The 21,777-nt window shown below is 41.3% G+C and overlaps 1 protein-coding gene across 1 annotated transcript; it reads right to left on the bottom strand.

Moving 5' to 3' along the window:
- Positions 1-12,487: 12,487 nt before the first annotated feature.
- LOC149845580 (putative aquaporin TIP1-1) lies at positions 12,488-14,224 on the bottom strand. Its single transcript, XM_089995847.1, has 3 exons — positions 14,033-14,224; positions 13,621-13,865; positions 12,488-13,155 (listed from the first exon to the last, which is right to left on the bottom strand). Exons 1-3 carry the CDS (start codon positions 14,169-14,171, stop codon positions 12,787-12,789), a joined length of 753 nt encoding a protein of 250 aa, XP_089851973.1. The 5' UTR covers positions 14,172-14,224; the 3' UTR covers positions 12,488-12,786.
- Between the last annotated feature and the right edge of the window lie 7,553 nt (positions 14,225-21,777).

Below are 21,777 nucleotides of genomic sequence, written 5' to 3'. Positions count from 1 at the left end.
AAGCCCAACAAGAAAATCAAACAAATTGTTCCATTATAAACTCTAAGAAAACGCTGAGTAGCATCAATAAAAAAAAACTACTTCCTTAGGACGATTTCGACAACACCCATCGTTCAAAACCATGACTTTCTTCACAAACACTAAAAACTCGAAACCCCAACAAGATAATCAAACAAAGTGGTTCATCATCAACTCTAAACACGTTCAGCGCCAACAAACACTCACACTTTTCTACTGCAAAACTATTCGTTAACACGATTTCAACGACACCCATCATTCAAAACCACGATTTTCATGAACGCCTAATATTCAAAACTCAAAATTGAAATAGAAGAGCAGGAGACCAACCAAGAACAAGGCGAGAACGCAACGAAGGTCATCAGAATCGCATCCCTCGGAGGCGGAATCATTCGCATAGAGCCGCAGAGATGTCGCAAGTAGCAAGAAGACGATCCCCTTCTCCTCGTCGAAGTAGTAACTGATCCTCCTGCCCCGAAACCAATCAAAAATCGACTCCCCACGATTCTTCTCACCGTTTCTGAGATTGGCATGGATATCTTCATCCTGTTTACGGGAGCCGAAGACGTTAGCATCGAGAATTCCGTTTATTAACTGCGTTGTCTCATCTGGGTCTCGGCCGATGACGCCTATAACGATGACACCATCGTTGTTTGGGGGAGAAGGGGAGGGTGGAGTGAGAAGGCAGAGACTGTGAAGCAGAGGATGAGGATGTCGAAGAGGAAGAGGAAGGGGGTGGCCTCACCAACACACGCAAGGGAGAGGAACCAGGGTGCTCTAGGGGTGGCAAAACCTGACCCGACCCGCCAACCCGCCTCTTAGGCGGGTTCGGGTTTGGAAACAATGAACCCGTTTAATAAACGGATCGACCCGCCTAACCCGTTTATTAAACGGGTCGGGTTCGTGTTAGGGGTATGCCAACCCGCCAACCCGGCTGACCCGTCTAATAAACGGGTTAGGCGGGTGGGTCAACCCGCCAACCCGTCTGCCAACCCGACAATCCGACCCGCCAACCTGACCCGCAAACCTGAGAACCCATTTACCCGACCCAACCCATTTATTAAATGGGTTGGCGGGTCATGTCTGGTTACCCGTTTATTAAAACGGGCCGGGTTCGTGTTTGCCACAACCGACCCGTTTAATAAATGGGTCGGGTTCGGGTTGAGGTATGCTGACCCGCCAACCTGACACGATTGCCACCCCTAGGGTGCTCCATAAGAGGAGAGCACGCTAACGCTATGCTGGTGCCCCCCAGCCACAAACGTTTAAAACGGAAAAATAACGGATAATAATTTATGGTGATATATTAAAAGCTTTTATGTTTCTCGTGGTTTTTATGGCCAAATATTGGCAAATTCATGCTTTCCACGAAAATAACCGGTGAAAACGTAAAAAACGATATTTAAACGAGAATATCTATGATGTTTTACCGTTTAAACTAACAACCAAAAATATTACCTTGTTTTGAAATATTTTCAAAATATCGTTCATATTTGTGTCGTGTAAATCTTCTTGGCTTCCAGAGTCGTGGTCACAATTCTTGGTAAATTGGTAAAGCAGGATATTATCAATTGGGTTCCCACTCATCCCCTATGTTATCCCCCTCCTTTGGGATTTTATTTTTTGTTTTGATCAAATCCGACTCCACTGATGTGATCTACATCATTCATTTAGTGAAGATCCACATTTAAATCGCCAAAATCTGATTTACGTGCAGGATTATTTGGCCGTTCAAAAACCACAAAATTTTGTGGTTTAAAAAATCATATTTTTTTTCCTTGAGAAAATATGAACCAATCTGCATTTTTATTAAATTGAATCCATCTATAGGATCAGATTTAATCAAAACAATTTGCATCATAGATTTAAGAGAGGTATGAAGATGGGGGATGACATAGGGATGAGTGAAACTAAACTGGAATATATTTATAAATCCCAAGTTGTGAATGGGAGGGTCTTTTATGTTTGGCTCCAAATCTGGGCCCGAGTCCCGATCCAAAACAATGTTCAATCACTACCTTTGGAGGCTCTGTCTGTTCTTTTTCTTTTTCTTTTTCATAGGCAAGGTGGGTTTAAGGAGACCTCCACCAGTTACACAACATACCATTGAGTTTTGAACTTGCAACCTCCCAACACATGGTGATGTGCACTAACAGCTCATACAGCTGGCCTAACTCGTGTTTGGATCATGAAGAGCTTGTTCAAACTCGTAAAAGTAGGCAGTGTTGGACTTGTATAACTCACTAACTACTAATAAATATATTTTGCATATATTTTCATACATGGTTGAAGTGTTTAGCCTTTAAACAATGAGCTTAGAGTTCAAATCTTGTTGCTTACAACTTTTGAAATAATGCCAGATATTTTGTGAACGGGGACAGCTTGAGCTTTGATCAATAGGTTTAGAGCCTAAATTCTATTGTCTTTAGTTTTAAAAATATATTTTATTTGTAAATGACATAGCTCAAGCTCAGCTCGTTTAGCTGAGGCGGCTCGCCATAAGCTTGTGCACGGTGACAAAAATGGATCCAAGCTTGAACCGCTTATGTTCAGTTCATTGGGCTTGTTTATCAGTCCTAGACATAACAAGGAATACTCCCACTGGATTTGAACCAAAGAGCCCTTCGTTAAGATAGTACAACCGTATCACTTTGGCTAGTTATCTCATTAAACTTAACTGGGTTTAGGACTGCATTTATACGAGCAGGCTGAGGTCCAAAACCAGATCCATGTTGATGCCCAGGTCTGAGCTTAGGCCACGGCTGGCTTCAAAATTTTTGCCATATGACTACAGTAGACTAGTCATTCTGTGTTTGGGCATAACATGAGCACAAAAGGTCTCAGGCTTCTTGTCCACATTTGGGTCCAAAAACAGGCTCAAATCTGGCTCTAAGCTTGGGCCAAGCATTGAATTCAGAAATTTGGATGTGTGGATCCATGAGTTCAGGATCACCTTTACATTTGAATTCAAGGGCAACTATGGGCAGAGGTCTCAACTCTCAAGTCATCCCAAGCCCAGGCCCATATCTAAACCCAATTTAAACACACATTGAGCCTGGGTTTAGATCCAAACCTGCGTCCAAGTTCAGGTCCAAGTGTGCGTTTGATTTGGAGTCCAGATTTAGGTCTAAGATGGGATACAATATAGGGTCCATGTCCAAGCCCACATCTTGACACAAGTCTATACCTGAGCTCCGTTTCTCTATGGGAAGAATTACTTTATATTTTTCATCATGGAACCGTTTTGGGCAAGTTTGCTTTGGTCACGGGTGGGGATGAACAATCACAGCAGAGAAAGTAGCAGGAGTAATTGTTGGCTAGAAGGTCAATCTTGTGTGCGCAAAAAAAAAATGCACAAAAGGGCTTTAGAATGCAAAAAGAGCATGGCCTTAGTTTGGCTGGGACTTTTAGCAGCGCTTTAAAACGCCGCTAAAAGCACCCCTAACAAGATGCGCTCATCGTTCTTTCACTTAGTTTTAGCTGTGGTTCAAAAGCTCTGCTAAAGGCCGAATGTCCTCACACATTTGCAAACAATCTTTTATAAAAAAAATAAAAAATAACACATAAAACAGGACATTCACAAATATAGAACCACATTAGCAGCTATGGAGTTGCAAAGGTGATCCTGTATTTGCCAATGTCCTCCTGCCTATGCTTTTTTTTTTTTTTTACCAAAATTTTCACATTTTGGAGACATTCCCAAGTAAAAGTAGTTGCTAAGGTCATGCTTACCGAGAAGTAAAAAAATATCCTAAAAATTTGGTAATAAAATAAAAATTTTGGATAAGCAGAAGATTTTATCAAATTATTAGGTATTTCAAAAAATAAGCTATTTTGTAAGGACAGTACGATCATTTTCACTTTGTTTTTACCAATACGGTGAGAAAGGGATGCTAGCTCAGCATTTTCTCATGAAAACTACAAAAACAAACAAACAAACCGACCCTAAAGACCTGTTTGCTTCATGTATTTTTCATATGAAAGCGACACACAGACAAGGGGTCTATTCGGACCTGAGAAGCATTTAACCTGACCCGATTATCTTTTTCCAGTAGATCTTTGCCCATTTTAACCAGGTCCGGTACCACAGGGTCTCTTTTCTTAACTAGACCTGAAACTTTATTTTAAGATCTGACCTAGATCCGAATCCGAATTTGGACCCTTTGGAGGAAAAAAAAAAACTAACTAGAGCTAAAGGGAGGACGATGGTGGTTCATAAGCAGGAGTTGCCCACTTGAAAAAAAAAACTGGTGAGCTTGTAAGCTGTGTCACAGGGATACTCCAACTTACTCTCGTGTCGTATCCCCTTGATTCTATTCTGAATAGAAAAATACACAAAAATGGCGTGTCCCTTGTCCGTTTAGCTGTGTCCACGTGACATATATATAGCTTGTGGGAGCTCCTAACCTGGGTGGATCCTAGTGTCGGGTCCAGAAATGGATTTGTTTCGGACTGGCTTAGAGCTACCAGACGTGTCTCCGTTTGTAAATAGCAGGAACTCGACCCGATAAATTTCTTATTATTTTATATCGTTTATTTAAAAATAACGAATTGTAATCATGACTAGAGTTAGACACGATCGAGTCTAGTATGAAAATTTACAATCCAAACTCGGGTCGATATATTGGTCATATCCTATAGGGCATAACCCGATTAGCTAATTGGACCTACAGCATGAAGTTCGAACTCCGCTCTTACTAGACCCAACCCGGGTTGGGGTGGGGCCATACCTCGCCAATGGATAGACTAGATGGGAGTCATAAATAGAGATGCAAATGGTCAGATCCAGGATAGAGCTTTTGTGTTTTTTAGCTGTTCTGGATCCGACTCCCCGTGTATTTTTGCTGTTCCGGATCCAACTCGTTTGCATCCCTATCGTTCAAAAAACTACGGGCTTATCCAATGAAGGTCCAGAGGATGAGGAGTGGTGGTAAAATTGGGAGTGTAAATGGATCGAATATGGTTGGATATCCAATCCGATTCTGGCACATTATTTCTGGTTTGAGATCCTTAAAGTATGATCTGAAATGTGCATTCGGATCGGATTTGGATTGGTTCAAATGGAACATTTTCGGATTCATATTAGTATTTTAAGTTGGATGTAATTTGGATTCAGATAAAAATACGATCCAAATATATTTATTACATGTAAGGACCATGTTTTGGATATGTTTTCACCAGATCAGTGTTAAAACATACAGATCGGATCTGGATTCAGTCTTGGATCATCAGATATTTTTGTGATTTGTACACTGATTGTGAGCAACTGCACATGCAAAGTATTTTTTAAAACTATAAAAATATTAAAATAATGTTGAGCATGTCATCATAGCCTGTCTCATGCATGGCATGTCCATATGTATATCATGTTGTGTCACGCTCACCGTGACAAAAGTTTGAAACAGCAAAGTAACGGCTGATAAATTCATGTGAAAAAATTAAAATCATTTATATTCATTGTGTTTTTATGGGCAAAATGTTTGGCAAAACAAATAATATATTAAAAAGTAAATATAATTTGTAATAAAAAGTGCAAATAAGACCACATGTTCTTTCACGAAAATTAGCCAATAAAAACATAAAAATCATGATATTTTCATCTTAAATATAATAATATTTCGATGTTTAAAGAGACAACCTAACATGTGTTTTTTCTGTCATATTTTCAAAATATCATGTATATTTGTCACATTAATTGCGCCTAACATGAGAGTCTAGGTAACATAGTCGAAGTGTTTTTGGGTTAGCTCTTTACGCTGTCGGGACAGTGATGGTAAGTACGACAGGCAAAGCCAGCGCGGCTAGGTCATTGATCTTGGAGAAGGTGGTGTATGTTCCCCCCTAATGATTCACTGAATCCCACGTCTGTGTTCGGGGCTTTGAATGAGCACCATGTATACAAGCACATGGGGCTCATATTCCCGTATATGTTGACATAACTTTGCATCGGACTGGTGTTGTTGCAAAGACTTAAGTACCCTTTCTTGCTATTCTTCTCATAAAGTGATGGTTTGAAAAAATGACAAAAATGCCCTTTATTCAAAAAAGAAAAAACAAACAGTTCAAAAAAATGACAAACATGTCCTCCATCCAGAAAGTCGAGGATGATGTTGACTCTTCAAAGTCTTCTTCTTTCTCCGTTTAAAAAAAGGACAAACATGTCCTCCATCCATAAAGTCGAGGATGATGTTGACTCTTCAAAGTCTTCTTCTTCTTTCTCCGTTCAAAAAAAGGACAAACATGTCCTCCATCCAAAAAGTCGAGGATGACGTTGACTCTTCAAAGTCTTCTTCTTTCTCCGTAAAACACTGTAAAACCATCTCTCTCTCTAGAGAAGAAATCAAGGGAGGCAAAGAGTTATCCCTGGAGAAAGCCATGAACATCAACCCTCTCACTCTCTCTCCCTTCTCTTTCTACTTCTGTGCACATCCAACAGACGATCCTACATTGCTCCATCAAACACCGACTGACCTGCACACTGACTGTAGCATCGTTCAACTTGAAGAGTTGTGGAGTTTCAGAGTTTTTACCCTTACAGAAGGGGGGTCTGAGGGTTCCTCCCAACGTGGGTAGCATCATTCAACTTGATGAGTTATGGAGCCTGATTTAGAGTTTTTGCCCTTACAGGAGGGGGGTCCGGGGGCTCCCTCCCGGCACGGATCCCGCTGCGCGGTCAGCGGGCGGGGTCCAGGGGGGCGCTCGGGGGGCAGCGCCCTCCGAACCAAATTTTTTTGGGGCCTTCCAACAACGATTTGTAGTGTTATCGGGCTTTTCTATAGCGATTTGTAGTATTTTCGGGTCTCCAACAAGCCCCACAACGATTTATAGTGTTATCCGTCTTTTCAACAGCGATTTGTAGTGTCTTCTGCAAATCGCTATAGCGATTTATAGTGTTTTTGGATCTCACTATAGCGATTTGTAGTGTCTTCTGCAAATCGCTATAGCGATTTGTAGTGTTTTTGGATCTCACTATAGCGATTTGTATTGTCTCCTGGATATCGCTATAGCGATTTATAGTGTTATTCAGTAAGCAAATCACTGTAAATCGCTACCCGAATTAGGATCAACTTGTCAGGGTCATATCTTCCTAACTGAAGGTCATATTCCAAATCCGTAAAAAGTGGTGTCTTCGTTATTGAGTCTAGTTTATTCCTATAAATTTTAAGCAATTTTTATTGCCATTTCATTTCTTATTTTAACTAAAAATCAGACCTTTATTATTTTGTGTTATTTGAGTTGCACAATATCATTCTCGCTTGACATCCACATCTTGATTCTGGCATGCTCCCTGTTGAATTTTTCATTGATTTCTTCCAACCTTGTTTGAAACAAACATATGTCTTTCTCACCACGACACCCTATGCATTTTTTGACCACGACACCCGAGACCCGTGCTAGAGGGGAGCCTCTGAACCCCCTCCTATAAGGGCAAAAACTCTAAATCAGACTCCACAACGAATCAAGTTGAACGATGCTACCCACACTGGGAGGAGTCCCCAAACCCTCCTCCTATAAGGGAAAAAACTTTAAATCAAGCTCCAAAACTCATCAAGTTGAATGATGCTACCCACGTTGGGAGGAGCCCTTAGACCCTCCTTTCTGTAAGGGTAAAAACTCTAAATCAGACTCAACAACTCTTCAAGTTGAATGATGCTACCCACGCTGGGAGAAGCCCCCAGACCCCTCTCCTGTAAGGGTAAAAACTCTGAATCAGGATCTACAACTCATTTAGTTGAATGATGCTACCCACGCTGGGATGAGCCCCCAAACCCTCCTCCTGTAAGGATAAAAACTCTGAATCAGGCTCCACAACAGTCAATGTGCAGGTCAGTCGGTGCTTGATGGAGCAATGTAGGATCTTCTGCTGGATGTGCACAGAAAAAGAAATAGAAGGGAGAGAGAGAGTGAATCAGGCTTAAGTACCCTCTCCTCCATTGGTGCAAAAACTCTGAATCAGGCTCCACAACGAATCAAGTTGAACAATGCTATCTACGTTGGGAGGAGCCCCCAAACCCTCCTCCTATAAGAGAAAGAACTCTAAATCAAGCTCCACAACTCATCAAGTTGAATGATGCTACTCACGCTGGGAGGAGCCCTCAGACCCCCCTTCTGTAAGGGTAAAAACTCTAAATCAGACTTCATAACTCTTCAAGTTGAATGATGCTACCCACGCTGGGAGGAGCCCTCAAACTCCCCTTTTTGTAAGGGTAAAAACTCTAAATCAGACTCCACAACTCTTCAAGTTGAATGATGCTACCCACGCTGGGAGGAGCCCCCAGACCCCTCTCCTGTAAGGGTAAAAACTCTAAATCAGACTCCACAACTCTTCAAGTTGAATGATGCTACCCACACTGGGAGGAGCCCCCAGACCCCTCTCCTGTAAGGGTAAAAACTCTGAATCAGGATCTACAACTCTTCAATTTGAATGATGCTACCCAGGCTGGGATGAACCCACAAACCCTCCTCCTGTAAGGGTAAAAACTCTGAATCAGGCTCTACAACAGTCAATGTGCAGGTCAGTCGGTGCTTGATGGAGCAATGTAAGATCTTCTGCTGGATGTGCACAGAAGCAGAAATAGAAGGGAGAGAGAGAGTGAGAGGGTTGATGTTCATGGCCTCCTCCAGGGGAGATTTCTTTCTCGGATAATCCTACAGTGCAGAGACTGAGTCTTAAATAATCATCTTCGGGGCACTTAAGTCTTTACAATCACTTCTTTTCAAGAATCGTCATTTTTTTTTTACCAATGGAGGAGAGGGTACTTAAGTTTTTGCAATCGCATTAAACTCCAACGCTAATTAATGCTGACAAACATGGGGATACGAGACACACATGTTTACATACGTGGTGCTCTTTGGGACCCCCGAACATGAGATGTAGTTAACTGCCCTGTTCGGGGGGGGGACATATAACCTGCTTCGTTGATCTTGGGGATGTATAAATATCAAAACAAAAAGAAGTGCTGCAATAATTTTTGTAGGTGAATGTCATCAAGTTATGGAAAATAGCAAGTTTGAAACCCATAAATGGCACCCCTTGCCGCAAGGACGAAGCTAGATGTACTTGCCGGTGGGCAGAGGCGGCCTCAAGAGTCGTACCAAGTGGAGCCAGCCTACGTGAGGTCGGGTGATTGGGGGATGTTTTTCACTTGGACTATCCAAAAAAATATGATGCACAGTGATTAGACTTGTTGAGCGCAACAGAATGTCATGGTGCCAAAACCCCTAAACTTGAAACTTGGGATGTAAGAATATGAACGTTGGTTATTAGAATTTGAACATTGGCTAGAGTGGGGTAGCCCAGTTGCCTGGGGTTTGGCAGGGAGCCACAATATCATGGCCTAGCATCTCTCTCTCTCTCTCTCTCTCTCTCTCTCTCTCTCTCTCTCTCTCTCTCTCTCTCTCTCTGCATTTTACAGAGAGAGAGAGAGAGATTTGGACAAGGGATGCTAGGCCATATCGCCATATAAAATGCAGAGAGAGAGAGAGATTTGGACTAGCATCCTCTCTCTCTCTCTCTGCATTTTGTATATGGTGATTTCCTAAAATATGAGTTGAAAACAATGATCACAATTAGATAATTAAGGTGCTAACTGGGTTTCTCAAATATTTTTGAGATATTCAAGCAGATATACATCATAGTGATAAAATGTCTTTCTGCGTGATAAATTGCAATTTTTTTAATTTTCTCCCTTCTTCGCAAAAATGACAAAACATTGAATTAAAAAAAAACAATTGTAATTATTTTTTACAGAGAAATCTTTTTAAATATTTAAAAAATTCACAATTTAAAAATTCAGGCATTTTTTAGCAGAAAATATTAGCCAGCCAATTTGTAGCATTTTTGTTTTTGCTTTTTATTTGAAAAAAAACCCCGATATTTTGTCACTGTGATCTACATCTGCAACAAACGTGTCAATCGAGTTCCTCAAGTAAAAGGTCTAGAAAAGCCCAAAACAGACTTACCCACACAAGGCAATTGAACCCAAAGAAACTCAAAGTCCACTTGAAATCACATGGAACCAAACTTTTGGGTTGTCTTCTGCAAAGGCAAGCCAAATTGTGAGCTAAATGGGATGTTTTGTTGGATGCCCACAAGAGCTCAGCTCATCTGGTAGGCAACTTGTGAATGTCACCAAGTTGACGGCACGTTACAAGTTTGACACCCACAGGTGGCATCCCTTGCCACATGGTCGAAATTGGGTGTACTCGCCAGTGGGCAGGGTGACTTCAAGAGTCTTACCAACCGGAGGCCAGCCAATGTGCGGTCGATGATAAGGGTTTTTTTTTTCTTAGCCTATAAAAAAAAGGATGATTGGATAGGCAGAACCACCCTGCTCTTGTCCAATTGATCTCAAGTTGGAATCCTTATAGCGTTCTTAGGGATGGCAGCGGACGGGGCCTGTCCCGCCTCGCCCTGTTTGGACTAGGGATGGAGGACATGAAACGGGGATGGAGGTTAAAATCAAAACCTGTGCAGGGATGGACTTACGCTTTCTCCTGCCCGTCTTGATCCCCATCCCCAATCCTTCTTTAGGGATGGGAATGGACTGAGGAGAAACGGGGTCCCCCCACCCGGCTCACTCCGTTTGGATGGAGGACATGAGGCGGGCATGGAGGGAAGGATTTTGAGACGGGGCAGGGGTGGAGACCGTATCCCCCGCTCCTGCCCCGGTCACTGCCATCCCTAAGCGTTTCCTATATTTCCCTTACTGCACTAACTCACCAAGCCCCTCCAGCAAAATGGACCTGGTTCAAGTACAACCCGATCCTATGGACGCGGACTGGATACGGCGCAATCCAAGCTGTCAGTTTTATCACTGTGGATGCCACGTCAGCAATACAGCATAATAGGACCACCCACGTGAAATTGATGGCATTGCATTGCACCCTGAAGGTGTGGGTTGGTTGACTTGGACCACCCACGTTGAAAAGGGTCCACTCTGTGTCGACATGTACTACCGGGTCATCCTGAAGGTGGACCCCACTAGGGGTGGGTTAGTTAACTTAGACCAATGACTAACAGACACGTGGATTCATTTTATAAGGATGTACCCTTTTTTTAAATATCTTTGAATCCAAAAGAGGAAGGCCCTACTTCGAGCTAACAAGTGTCTTCTTTGTAGAACAGTATTTAATATTGTCATAATTGAGATAATTAAACCGTATAGTCATTATTGCTATAATTAAGCTTTGGATAATATCAAGTGACCGATAAGTCATTGTTGCTTTAATTAAGTTCTTTTTTATATTTTAAGCTGGGGTTAGTTTTATCATTACCTACCACTCATTCAATAATCAAGGGGAAAACTACAAAAACCTTAAAAATTAATTGCCCAAATAAACTCTTATATCTTTCAATGTTCTAGTTTTAGCCAATTTTACCTATATCCCATTGTTTATGTGTTAAAATAACACAATAACTTAGAAACTTCAACTTGGCAATGCTTCTAAGTGATGGCATTTGTAGCTGATCAAGCCATTGAGTTGTTAGTTAATAGTGCAATGTAAGGTCTCGTTGGTAGGCTGTGGTCCTCAAACGTAGCACTTGTTTGAGCTGGATTCACGTGCAAATGTTTCGACTATATATATATATATATATAACCTCGTGAAAATGACTAAAATACCTTTTTTTGCATGACTACTTTTTGGGCATTACAAGTCTTTTGAATTTGAAAGGAATTGAAAAGTCTAAAATCTTTTTCAAAAAAAGTAACTTCGTAAATTCATCAAATTGAATTTACCTTTTTTACCTCAAAAAGTAACCGTACTTTTTTCAAAAAATGTCACTTTTTAAAAAATATTTTAATCATCTAATATTGTTAGATTGTTAACTAGTTTATTAATGTAATATTAACTATATATATATGGTTTATATTGGCTACTAATGAAGGTAAGAAACTATTGCAAGCTATATCACCTCAATGTAACCATGCATATATGTTTACCATGGTTTGTTTATTAAGAATAAAACCTTAGATTGTATCTTTTTGTTGTAAAAATATGACACATTGAGCCTTGCTGATTTTTTATGTTAAAAAATTGTTGTTGATTTTTTTTAAGATGTTAAAAAAATTTGATTACATGTTACAATCACATGATTCGCAGCCCATTTCCCACTAAACCAACCTTTTTAGTTCATATCCATAGAAGTGTGTTTTACAAAAAAATATAAAAAATATGAGAAGATGAGTTACACTCAATAGTTTGCTAACCTTCGTTAGTGCCAAATACAAACTCATATATGTATATATAAATAAGAAGGTACCATACAATTAGAACATGATAAACATTATTCCAAATTAATTTTTGCTTTAGAAAATTAGATCTATGATAATCAAAGCTACTACAGTTCGTACCATGATGGTTGAGTGTATTGCACTCTCGTGCATGTACATGCACATGGGCGTGCACACACACACATATATATATATATCAAAGAAAGAGAGAGAGCTGGTATGTACCGCGCAGGTGAACATGCACAATACGGACATGTTGAAGAGTAACAACATCAAATTACACGAGAGATCACACAATGGAGAAAGCGAATCCAAGAATACAAAAGAGAGTCCACCGATCCATCACACACCACAGTCACCAGAACCTCATTAGCTTCACAAGGAGAGAGTGAGGAAGGAAGGATGGAATCACGGCCACTGAATGAATGATGACGGATCGAACAGAAATGACAGAAAGAAAGGAAGCAAAACGTTTCAGGAGAAAGAAAATCGGCCGACAACGAACTCCCCAAGTAGTCTCCTCCGGTGGGCTCTAGTAGTCGGTGGTGGGGAGCTGCTCGTGGGTGCGGGTGATGAAGATGTGCTCGAAGATGAGGCCGGCAATGGCGGCACCGATGAGGGGTCCGGCCCAGTAGACCCAGTGGTGGGTCCAGTCCCAGCTGACCAGAGCCGGGCCGAAGGCGACTGCCGGGTTCATGGCAGCTCCGGTGAAGGGCCCGCCGGCGAAGATGTTGGCTCCAACGGTGAGACCGATCGCTAGGGGTGCAATGGTGCCGAGGGTGCCCTTATTTGGGTCGATGGCCGTCGCGTACACCGTGTAGACCAGCCCGAAGGTCATCACTATCTCAAACACGAACGCGTTCCACACGGAGACGTCGGAGAGCGAGAATATGGGCGTCGCCTGCACCCAGTCCAGCATTAGCTCCACCCATCCAAAAAGAAAGGAGAAAAACAAAGATCCATGACATCGTCATGGGTCCATCACGGTGCTGGATTCGAGTATACGGATGCCACAGGATCGGATTCAAATCAGCTAAATACATAGGAAAGCCGGATTTGAATCGGATTGGAACAGCCAAAAATCATAAAAGTTCCATACTGGATCCGGTCTGATTGCATCACTTCCTGCAATGTGGGTGGTTCTTATCCTGCTGGTGGTAAATTTCGTCCAGCACAGTACTGGGACGAGCACCCCAAAGGTATCCCTGGAAGCAACATATAATATAGTTGTCCAGCACTCGTTTCCACCTCGGAGTGGGAACGTGGGTCCCTCGCAAGGAACCACCGGGTAACGCGATCCAGCACCATAACACCAACAAAACAGAGTGGATGAGAAAGTGACGGTGCAGAAAGGAACGGGACGTACCAAGCCGTCGGTGGTGAACTTGAGGAGGAGGCAGGCGACGGTGGAGCCGAGCAGCTGGCCGATCCAGTACAGGATGCCACGGAGCAGCGTAATGTTGCCTCCGACGAAGGCGCCGAAGGTCACGGCGGGGTTCACGTGTCCACCGGAGATGTTGGCGCTCACCGCCACCCCTATGAACAGCCCCAACCCGTGCGCCAGTGATGCCACCACCAGCCCCGCCGGCGTGCTCCCACCCGTCAACTTGTCTGCCAAAGGAAAACAAGACACACAGTCACGAGTCACGCACTGCTTGATAACATGTCCTGTCCATGACTAAACACCTCACAAACAAACTTAATTCGAAGATGCAAGATGGTCACATTGTAACACTTTTTAAGTGTAAAAGAAACGAGAGAGAGAGAATCAAACGCACTCAAAGCGATGCCGGAGCCTTCGCCGGCGAAGACGAAGATGAGGGTGGATATGAACTCGGCGAGGGCGCTCTTGAGCGCACCAGGGTGCACTACCTCCTGCGGCGTCCCCCAAGCAATTCTCGAGAACGGCAACGACATCCTCTCTCTCTCTCTCTCTCTCTCTCTCTCTTTTGCTCACACGGACACTCTCTAGGGAAACTATATACACGCGAGGAACAAGGAGACTACCCGCTGTAGCCTGTGGCGAACCGGCTACAGCCGGTGGGCTAGAATTATTATTGAATATTTCTTGGCAATCCTTTTTTGTGGTGCAGTTTTCTTACAATCCCGTGCCTCGTCGTCGTTGTCCATACAGCTCATCGGGGGGGCAGACCCGCGTGCTGATGGTTGCCACGTTTACGGGTTGATGCATGCCACGTAGATATGCTGGACAGATTTTCTTGGGTACCAATTATCGAAGGAAGGGATACCGTACGGGATCATGTAAATGACGAAAATGGCCTCAAAAATATCCGGATTTTACTGTAGTTGTCGTTGGCTCGTTCTTGAGTGGACCTGGGTCCAATAGTTGGTTCGAATCCCATTGTTCGCTGATGGCCTGAACTGAAAGCAGTTGCTTAATTAGACTCGGTTCTGTTCAACTGGGCTCTCCTTGGATTCGGTTTCGGCAAAAGTGATCCCTTGGAGGGTGTTTGATTGCAGGGACATGATTGTGTAGAATTGTCTCGGTGTTCCACTCATTTTTTGAAGTTTTTATTTTTCGTTTTTGTTCCAGGTGTTCCGAACACCACTACTCCAAGGAGAGAGGTGGAATAGTATGAGACACGTAAAAGGTGTCCCGCTGGATGAGTGGGACACCATGTTTCGGTCCCGCCCCTCTGCCATTTGCGTCAGGCGCGTGCGACCTAAGACAGTAGTGAACCCCAGATGCTGCCGTCCATGCAATCCAACGCCTCCTTCATGATTTCGTGCAAGATTTACTTTGTTTTGTTGTGATCATTGTCACAAGATCGCGTTCTCGGTGGAAATCTCTAGAAATTTTAAAAAATCTGGTTTTTCTCCGTGAGATCTCATGAAAAATATTGGCACATGTAAAATATAAATTTAAAAATGTTACAAAAAGTGTTTTAATTGTATTAATATTGCGAAAAAAATGCAATATTTTCAAAATAAATGACATTTGAAAATATCATGTTTTTTCACTATTATGGCAGCCTTTCAAAATGCCATAATAAAATAGCAATGCTTTCAAAATATCAACCGTACATGTGTGGTTGAAATTCGATATTGGACGGTTTCTACTCTACTTATCTTTTCAAGATTAATTTCCATATTTCTTCATTTGGGTCTCAAAAGTCGCAAACTTGAACAAACTATGAACAAGTTTGAAATAAGATTGAATAAAAATGATAAAAGTAGAAAACTAAAGCTTTTCTTTTATACAGAGAATGTACGGTGAATTATGCTTTTTCTCTATCTCTTCCTCTCTTACCAATTTTATTATGTTTTTGAGATTTTTATTGATCATTTGTAGAAAATTAAGTTTTATATTTTTAATTAATTTTATTGGTGGCATTTTGCCGACAAAGCGACATTAGAAAAACAAATAAATTTAATTCTCGTGAAAAAAAAAGGTTGAAGCCGTTTTCCCGTTTTAAACCCCTGGTTTGTATCAAGCCATGCAAACTGGGACCTCCCGGTATGTGTTTGGGGAATTTACTTTCTCAATGACGCTTTTCCAAGACTTAGAGCTTCTTGTGTTACTTACTCTGGGAAATTGAATTATTTTTTCTCACTTGTGGCTGAAAATGGCCTTAGAGAAATCCAATAAAAAAGACTTGGCGCAATGGGTTTTTTAAAAATTTCAAGATGAGAGTTTCTTCCTTTACAATCCAAACACCCCCTTTTCTTGGAATTCCCAATTCCTAGGGGCATTATGAAAACAAACGTCCTCTTGGTGAATATAACGGGCAAAATGGAAAGAGAGTGTTGGTCTTGTTTGTCTTAGCAATGAAGGGAGATAAGAGGGAACACCTAATTACTGTTTTAATAAAACAAAATGTGTATTTAGATTGGGTTTTAATTAGTTTGGAGTTAAACTCTATGAGATCTAATATCTCCCGTTGTTCCTTGGTAACTCAGTGGTAGAGTGGTAACCGATTGCTGGTAGGTTCTAATCTTACTCTTCATGGAAGGGTACTGGTACTATGCACCATAGAATCTCTCAATTGGCTTGTCCCATCTGGTAAACCTGGGCCCTGTTTGGAATGAGTGCAACCTATTCCTTTGAAAAGTCATGCATATATAGCTTGAAAGTGTTGAAAAAAAAATGTACTTTTTTTTTAAAGTCAAGCTGGGGTTTGGCAGACCCCTACCAGTTATACAACTATACCATTGGGATTTGAACTTTCAACGTCCCAACACAAGGTGATGTGCACTAGCTGCTCCTACGAGACAAGTGGAGCCCCGTTGGTATAAAATGGTACTTATTTAAGGATAGGAAACGAAGCAAGCTGCTCATGGCACGGCTGCTTCAGCTTGCACGAATCAAGCATGCTTAGCAAGCTTAACCACAAGCAGCTCGTTTAGCTTAAACAAGTTGAGCATGAACAATGGGTCTTTGGCAAAGATCAGCTCATGTAAGCTCATTAAGACAAGCATATGTACAATTTTATAACTCTTTATGTCAAAAACTATATGGTAGTTAGTTGGTTGAGCTGCATTCTTACAATGGAATGCAACAAAAAAATAATTTTTTATTTTTAAACAAGCTGGATCTGAACCTAAACGATCCAAGTCCAAACAGCTCGGGCTTGGGTCAACCTCTTTACCAGCCCTACTCATATAGTCTATTTTTGAATTCCAAAAATATAATGAAGTATGAAAATAAAGCATTTTTTTGAAAAGGTATTCCAAAAATAGATGGAGAAGGTAAAGTGGGAGCTACCCTTGCTATATTTTTTACACATATCCAAAGTATTGATGCCTTTGAATTTCCACTTTTTTTCACTAAAAATGGGTTTATGAGAAGGCTCGATGTTAATCTTGCCTGTTTGATAAGACACTGGAAAACGGGCTGATTTCCCACTGAAGGAAGCAGCCTAGCTTCCAATATATTCTTTCCTCTATTAAAAGAATGAAAACTCATGTGAGGCAGCATTGAATTTGCCACAAACCTCTGAAATCTCTATTCCACTGTCTATTTCCAGTGTCACTTGTCCAAATTGAGCATAGGGAAAAGCAATTCATTTAATCCAGAACAAGTTTTTGAATGGATGGTCAAGAAAGAATTGAAACTTTGCAGTTACAGATCTACCATTGGAATGTCAAAGTATGGAAAAAGTGCATCAGATGAAAGAAGAGTAAATTCAAAGACATCACATTGCAAATGTGTGAGTAAATGAAATAAGAAAAAGGCCAGTGCACATAGTAGCATGTTCAAAAGAATCAAGGAGCAATTTGGGTCACTTGGTCGATTTTTTTTTTTTTTGACAAATGGTCATAACTTCATTTGGTTTCGAATGCTACTGACAAGTTCACTAGAGATCAGAAATTGTTGAAGAAATAACTCTAGGTTCGCTAGAGATCAGAAATTGTTGAAGAAAATAACTCTGATTTTAACACTGACAAATAAACACTTGTGTATATGTATAGAGCGGCCTCTTATTTTACACATAAAAAAAATGAATGGACTTCTGCAGTTTTGTAGATGACAAAACTTGGCAATGGTGATAACTATCACGATTTCTACTATTTATGACTTTGAGAAATTAATCAATATATCAGGTTCAACTACTCTCTAGCAACTAAATGCATATCCTTTATATATCGAAAATGATGAAACAATGCTCACATTTAATGTAGGCTCCTATTTTCACATGGTAGAAGAACATTTCCAAGCTTTTGAAAATAAGAAACGAAATTGAAGGGACCGACACACCCAGAAGACACCCATACATCACCCAATTCGTATGGAGCCCATACATATTAAAGCAGGCTGTTGCTGGCCCTGCTCACTTAGTGACTTTAACTTGGTTACCCATGTGATTGTTGTGAAACGAAAGGTACACAATCGACGAATCAACAAACAAATAAATGGGAAGAAAGTAAAATAAGAGATCGAACCACACGAGGAACAAAGATTTAAGCTGTTAGTCAAGAATTTCCTACTTCTATGGCCGCATTTAAAACTCTCTTATTCGATTTTGAGATACCTTACAAAGGGTGGATGACCCTCTTTAAATAGAAGAGCCAAAAAAAAGTTACAAAAAACTCCGCAAGTGTAATTCGGATATTACAAGGACTCTGCAAGATTTGTAATATGATTCATACGTGACTTTTATATTCGGATTCTACAAGAAGTCTAGGATAAAATTATAAAATTATCCTAAAAAATAAAATTTGCAAAAGTAAAGAATTCATATCCAGGTAGAAGGGTAGAGAAGAGGCTTCACACTCCAACAATTATAAGCGGCGTCCAGTATCAAGCTGAAGGCTTCGGATCGAATTCCACAAGTGCATGAAGGCTGTTGCTTTATCACGATTGGAGGAGCACGTAAGGCTGTGTCTTCAACTTGGAGTTTTACCTTGCAGAAGCCCATTAAGTGACCCAGTTCTCGGTGAGGGTTTTCCTTCATCTTAAAAAAAAAACTTTTTGTACATGTTTGAGCAAGTGACTGTCGTGTGGTTTAAGAGCTCTGCACACCTAGCCAGGTTGGTTGCCTTATGATGTTCAAGTTGAAGGATGTTGGGTGTGCATTTTTTTGTCACAAGGTAGAAGCTAGTGGAAAACTATCCTTTCCAGGCAAGGAGTACCATAAAGTTTTACACCGAGGACACTGAAACAGGGTCATAGTCGAAGCGGCACTTGTTGGTCTGTAATGTGATGTCTGAACCATGATGCTGGTTTTCTTTGTGTTGTCCAGGAAAAAGTGATTGATATTGGGGAGTCCAAACTATGAGCACAACGTTGGACGCACCATATTCAATATACAATCCATTGAAAAGGTGGTTGGTGCCCAATGCTAGCTAGTGGTTTGGCCCACTCACATGCATGCAAATTAAAACAAACCCAGTCACCCTGGTGAATTTTCATTACTGCAATTTTGTGCTGGACCAGTATAAGGATATCGATGCTGTGGAGATATCTTTGAGGGGGGTCACCTCTTCTATAAACAGCAGAAGGTTAAGGTGCTGACCCCTTCGTCTCAGGTTCTATTCCCATAAGATGTGTGAGTGCTTTTAACTGATGGGCTCTGTAAGGACTTGGGTGTCCACTGATTTCCGCAGATGGGATGCGGGCTCATTAAGTGACCCGGTTTTCAGCAAGGGCTCTTGATCATCAAAAAAAAAAAAACTTAGGAGGTTAGGACTGAGTCTAAATGCCCCTCCCTTGCACCCAAAAGTATGGGACCACAGGGTATGGCTCTTGACAGATGATGCTTGACATGTAGGGTAACATGAATGTGATCTGCACCCACATAATAACAAGAATATTGGTGGAGGGATGGGTGAGAAACAATCTCACAGTAAAGTGATCTTCCATTTGGATAGGCATTCTTTTCTTTTTAAATATGTTGCAACTGGTCTAATGCTGCTCGAGCATTGCCTGGATTTAAGGTTTGTTGCATTTTCTCCCTCCCAATTAAATATTTGCCATACATATGGCTCATGGTATTTAGGGATGGCAGTGGAGCACCCCCGCCCCGTCTCAAAATTCAGACCTCCATCCCCGCATGGGTTTGGATTTTAACCTTCACCCCGCCTCTATCCCCATTTCATGTCCTCCATCCCAGGTCCAAACGGGGGCGAGCCTCGTTTCCCCTAGGTCTATTACCATCCCTTAGAAGGATTGGAGACGGGACAGGGTGGGGATCGAAATGGTTACAGGGTGGAGCGGGGGAAAGCGTAAGTCCATCCTCGCCTTCATCCCCACACGGCTTTTGATGTTAACCTTCATCCCCGCCTCCATCCCCGTTTCATGTCCTTCATCCCTGGTCCAAATGGGGCGACCTGTCCACTGTCATCCCTAATGGTGTTTCTTGTTATATACGTTTTAGAAGACTTAAATAAAGCTTGCAATGAACTTTCAATATTGAAAGTGTTTAAGCTAGACTTAAAATATGGGTTGAAACTAGCACTTACATTTTGTTGTAAACGTCCTTTCATGATTCAAAGTAATATAAATATCCAAAATTGATTATAATTAATTTTAAGCTTCTTGTGGGTCATACACATATGCTTAGAATTGTGGGCCTCCAATGAAACTGTGATAAAGTGTCCTACTAATCAAATTAGAAAATTTGTACTGAATGGGCCCAAACCCTACCATGATTGGGTTGTGGGTGGTCCACTGCTTGGTAAAGGCCTCTTTCTTGTGTCTTATTACTTGTCAATCATGCAGAGTTTTCCTTCCTATTGGTAACATGACCAATTTCATAAACCAAGGGCACATTTGCTTGCATTTCATGGGATTTGAAATCACAGTGTGGACAAGGTGATTTCAAAATCACTTGAAAAGTGAGTGAGATGGCCCCTAATGTGATTCGGAATCACATGAGGGAATCCATCTCACATTTGCTTGCATTGGGAAATGGGGCAAATGGGTACCACTCTATCATCATTGTGAGAAAACAATTCTCATTTGGGGCTAAGAAAACATGCTTTTAGCACAAAAGTTCACAAACTTGGTCACATTTGCACATCTTAGCAGAAATGTTGGACTTCAGGAACATGGTCATGCTTCCTGTTGTGCCAAACATAACCATTCAATGGAAAGCAAATATCACTTTAACCCTAATCGTCATTATTTTTCAAATTAGACTTCAATTGTGTTTTGACATTCAAAAATACTTTCTAGTACCAACGGGGGCTCTGCTTTTGGTAGGAGCAGCTAGGGCACGTCTTCTTGTGTTGGGACGTTGCAAGTTCGAATCCCAATGGTACGGTTGTAATAACTGGTAGGGTCTGCTTAACCCAGCTTGCCTTTGAAAAAAAAAAATGTATAGGGCAGTTAAGTCAGGAACAACGATTCCTGATTGTTTTGGGGAATTCAAGCTGTATCTGACCTTTCTTCATAAAGCAGAATGAACTGCAAATTTGTGGTTGTCATTGTCAAAAAGTGCGTTCCAACCTGGCCTTTCGTACCCTTTTATAGGTTTACTTGTTAGTCAAATTTGATTGGAACTATTGTCACAAAGAAAATATGGGTGAGGAAAAATCTTAGGAATTATAAGAATATAAAATATATGTATAGAAGACATCAAACATATAAACAATGAGTATATTTGCTACTAATAAATGTTTTTTTTTTTTGAAAGGCAAGTTGAAGTTAGGCAAACCCCTACCAGATATCTCTTAAGCCCCATGTGGCGGAGGGATCCGAACCTGTGCCTTCAGCTTGGCACAGGACCCCGCTTACCACATGGGATATAACCTCGGTGGTAATAAAGGTACAAAATTACTGAGTAAAGAAACCTCTTTTTCATAATTTATTTATTGTTATTATTATTATAAATCAGACACTATGGTCCTTTAGTAGAAAATGAGTTTTGAACCATGAAAATGAAACAGGTAGGAAAGTTGTTCAAGGGCTTCAAAAAATCAACAGCCCTCAACGTGCCAAAACTTTCTAGCTCAAAGTTTCATTTAGGCTGTGTTTGGGGGCCTTGCATTGCGATCAAAACACCGTTTTCATGTATTGCCAAAAGTGTGGTGTTTTGCTGCCAACTCCATTCACAATCCA

This window comes from Nuphar pumila, chromosome 2, assembly GCF_984573655.1.
Source record: "Nuphar pumila chromosome 2, dmNupPumi1.hap1.1, whole genome shotgun sequence".
NCBI lineage: Eukaryota > Viridiplantae > Streptophyta > Magnoliopsida > Nymphaeales > Nymphaeaceae > Nuphar > Nuphar pumila.
This window is presented reverse-complemented; position numbering and strand designations above follow the sequence as displayed.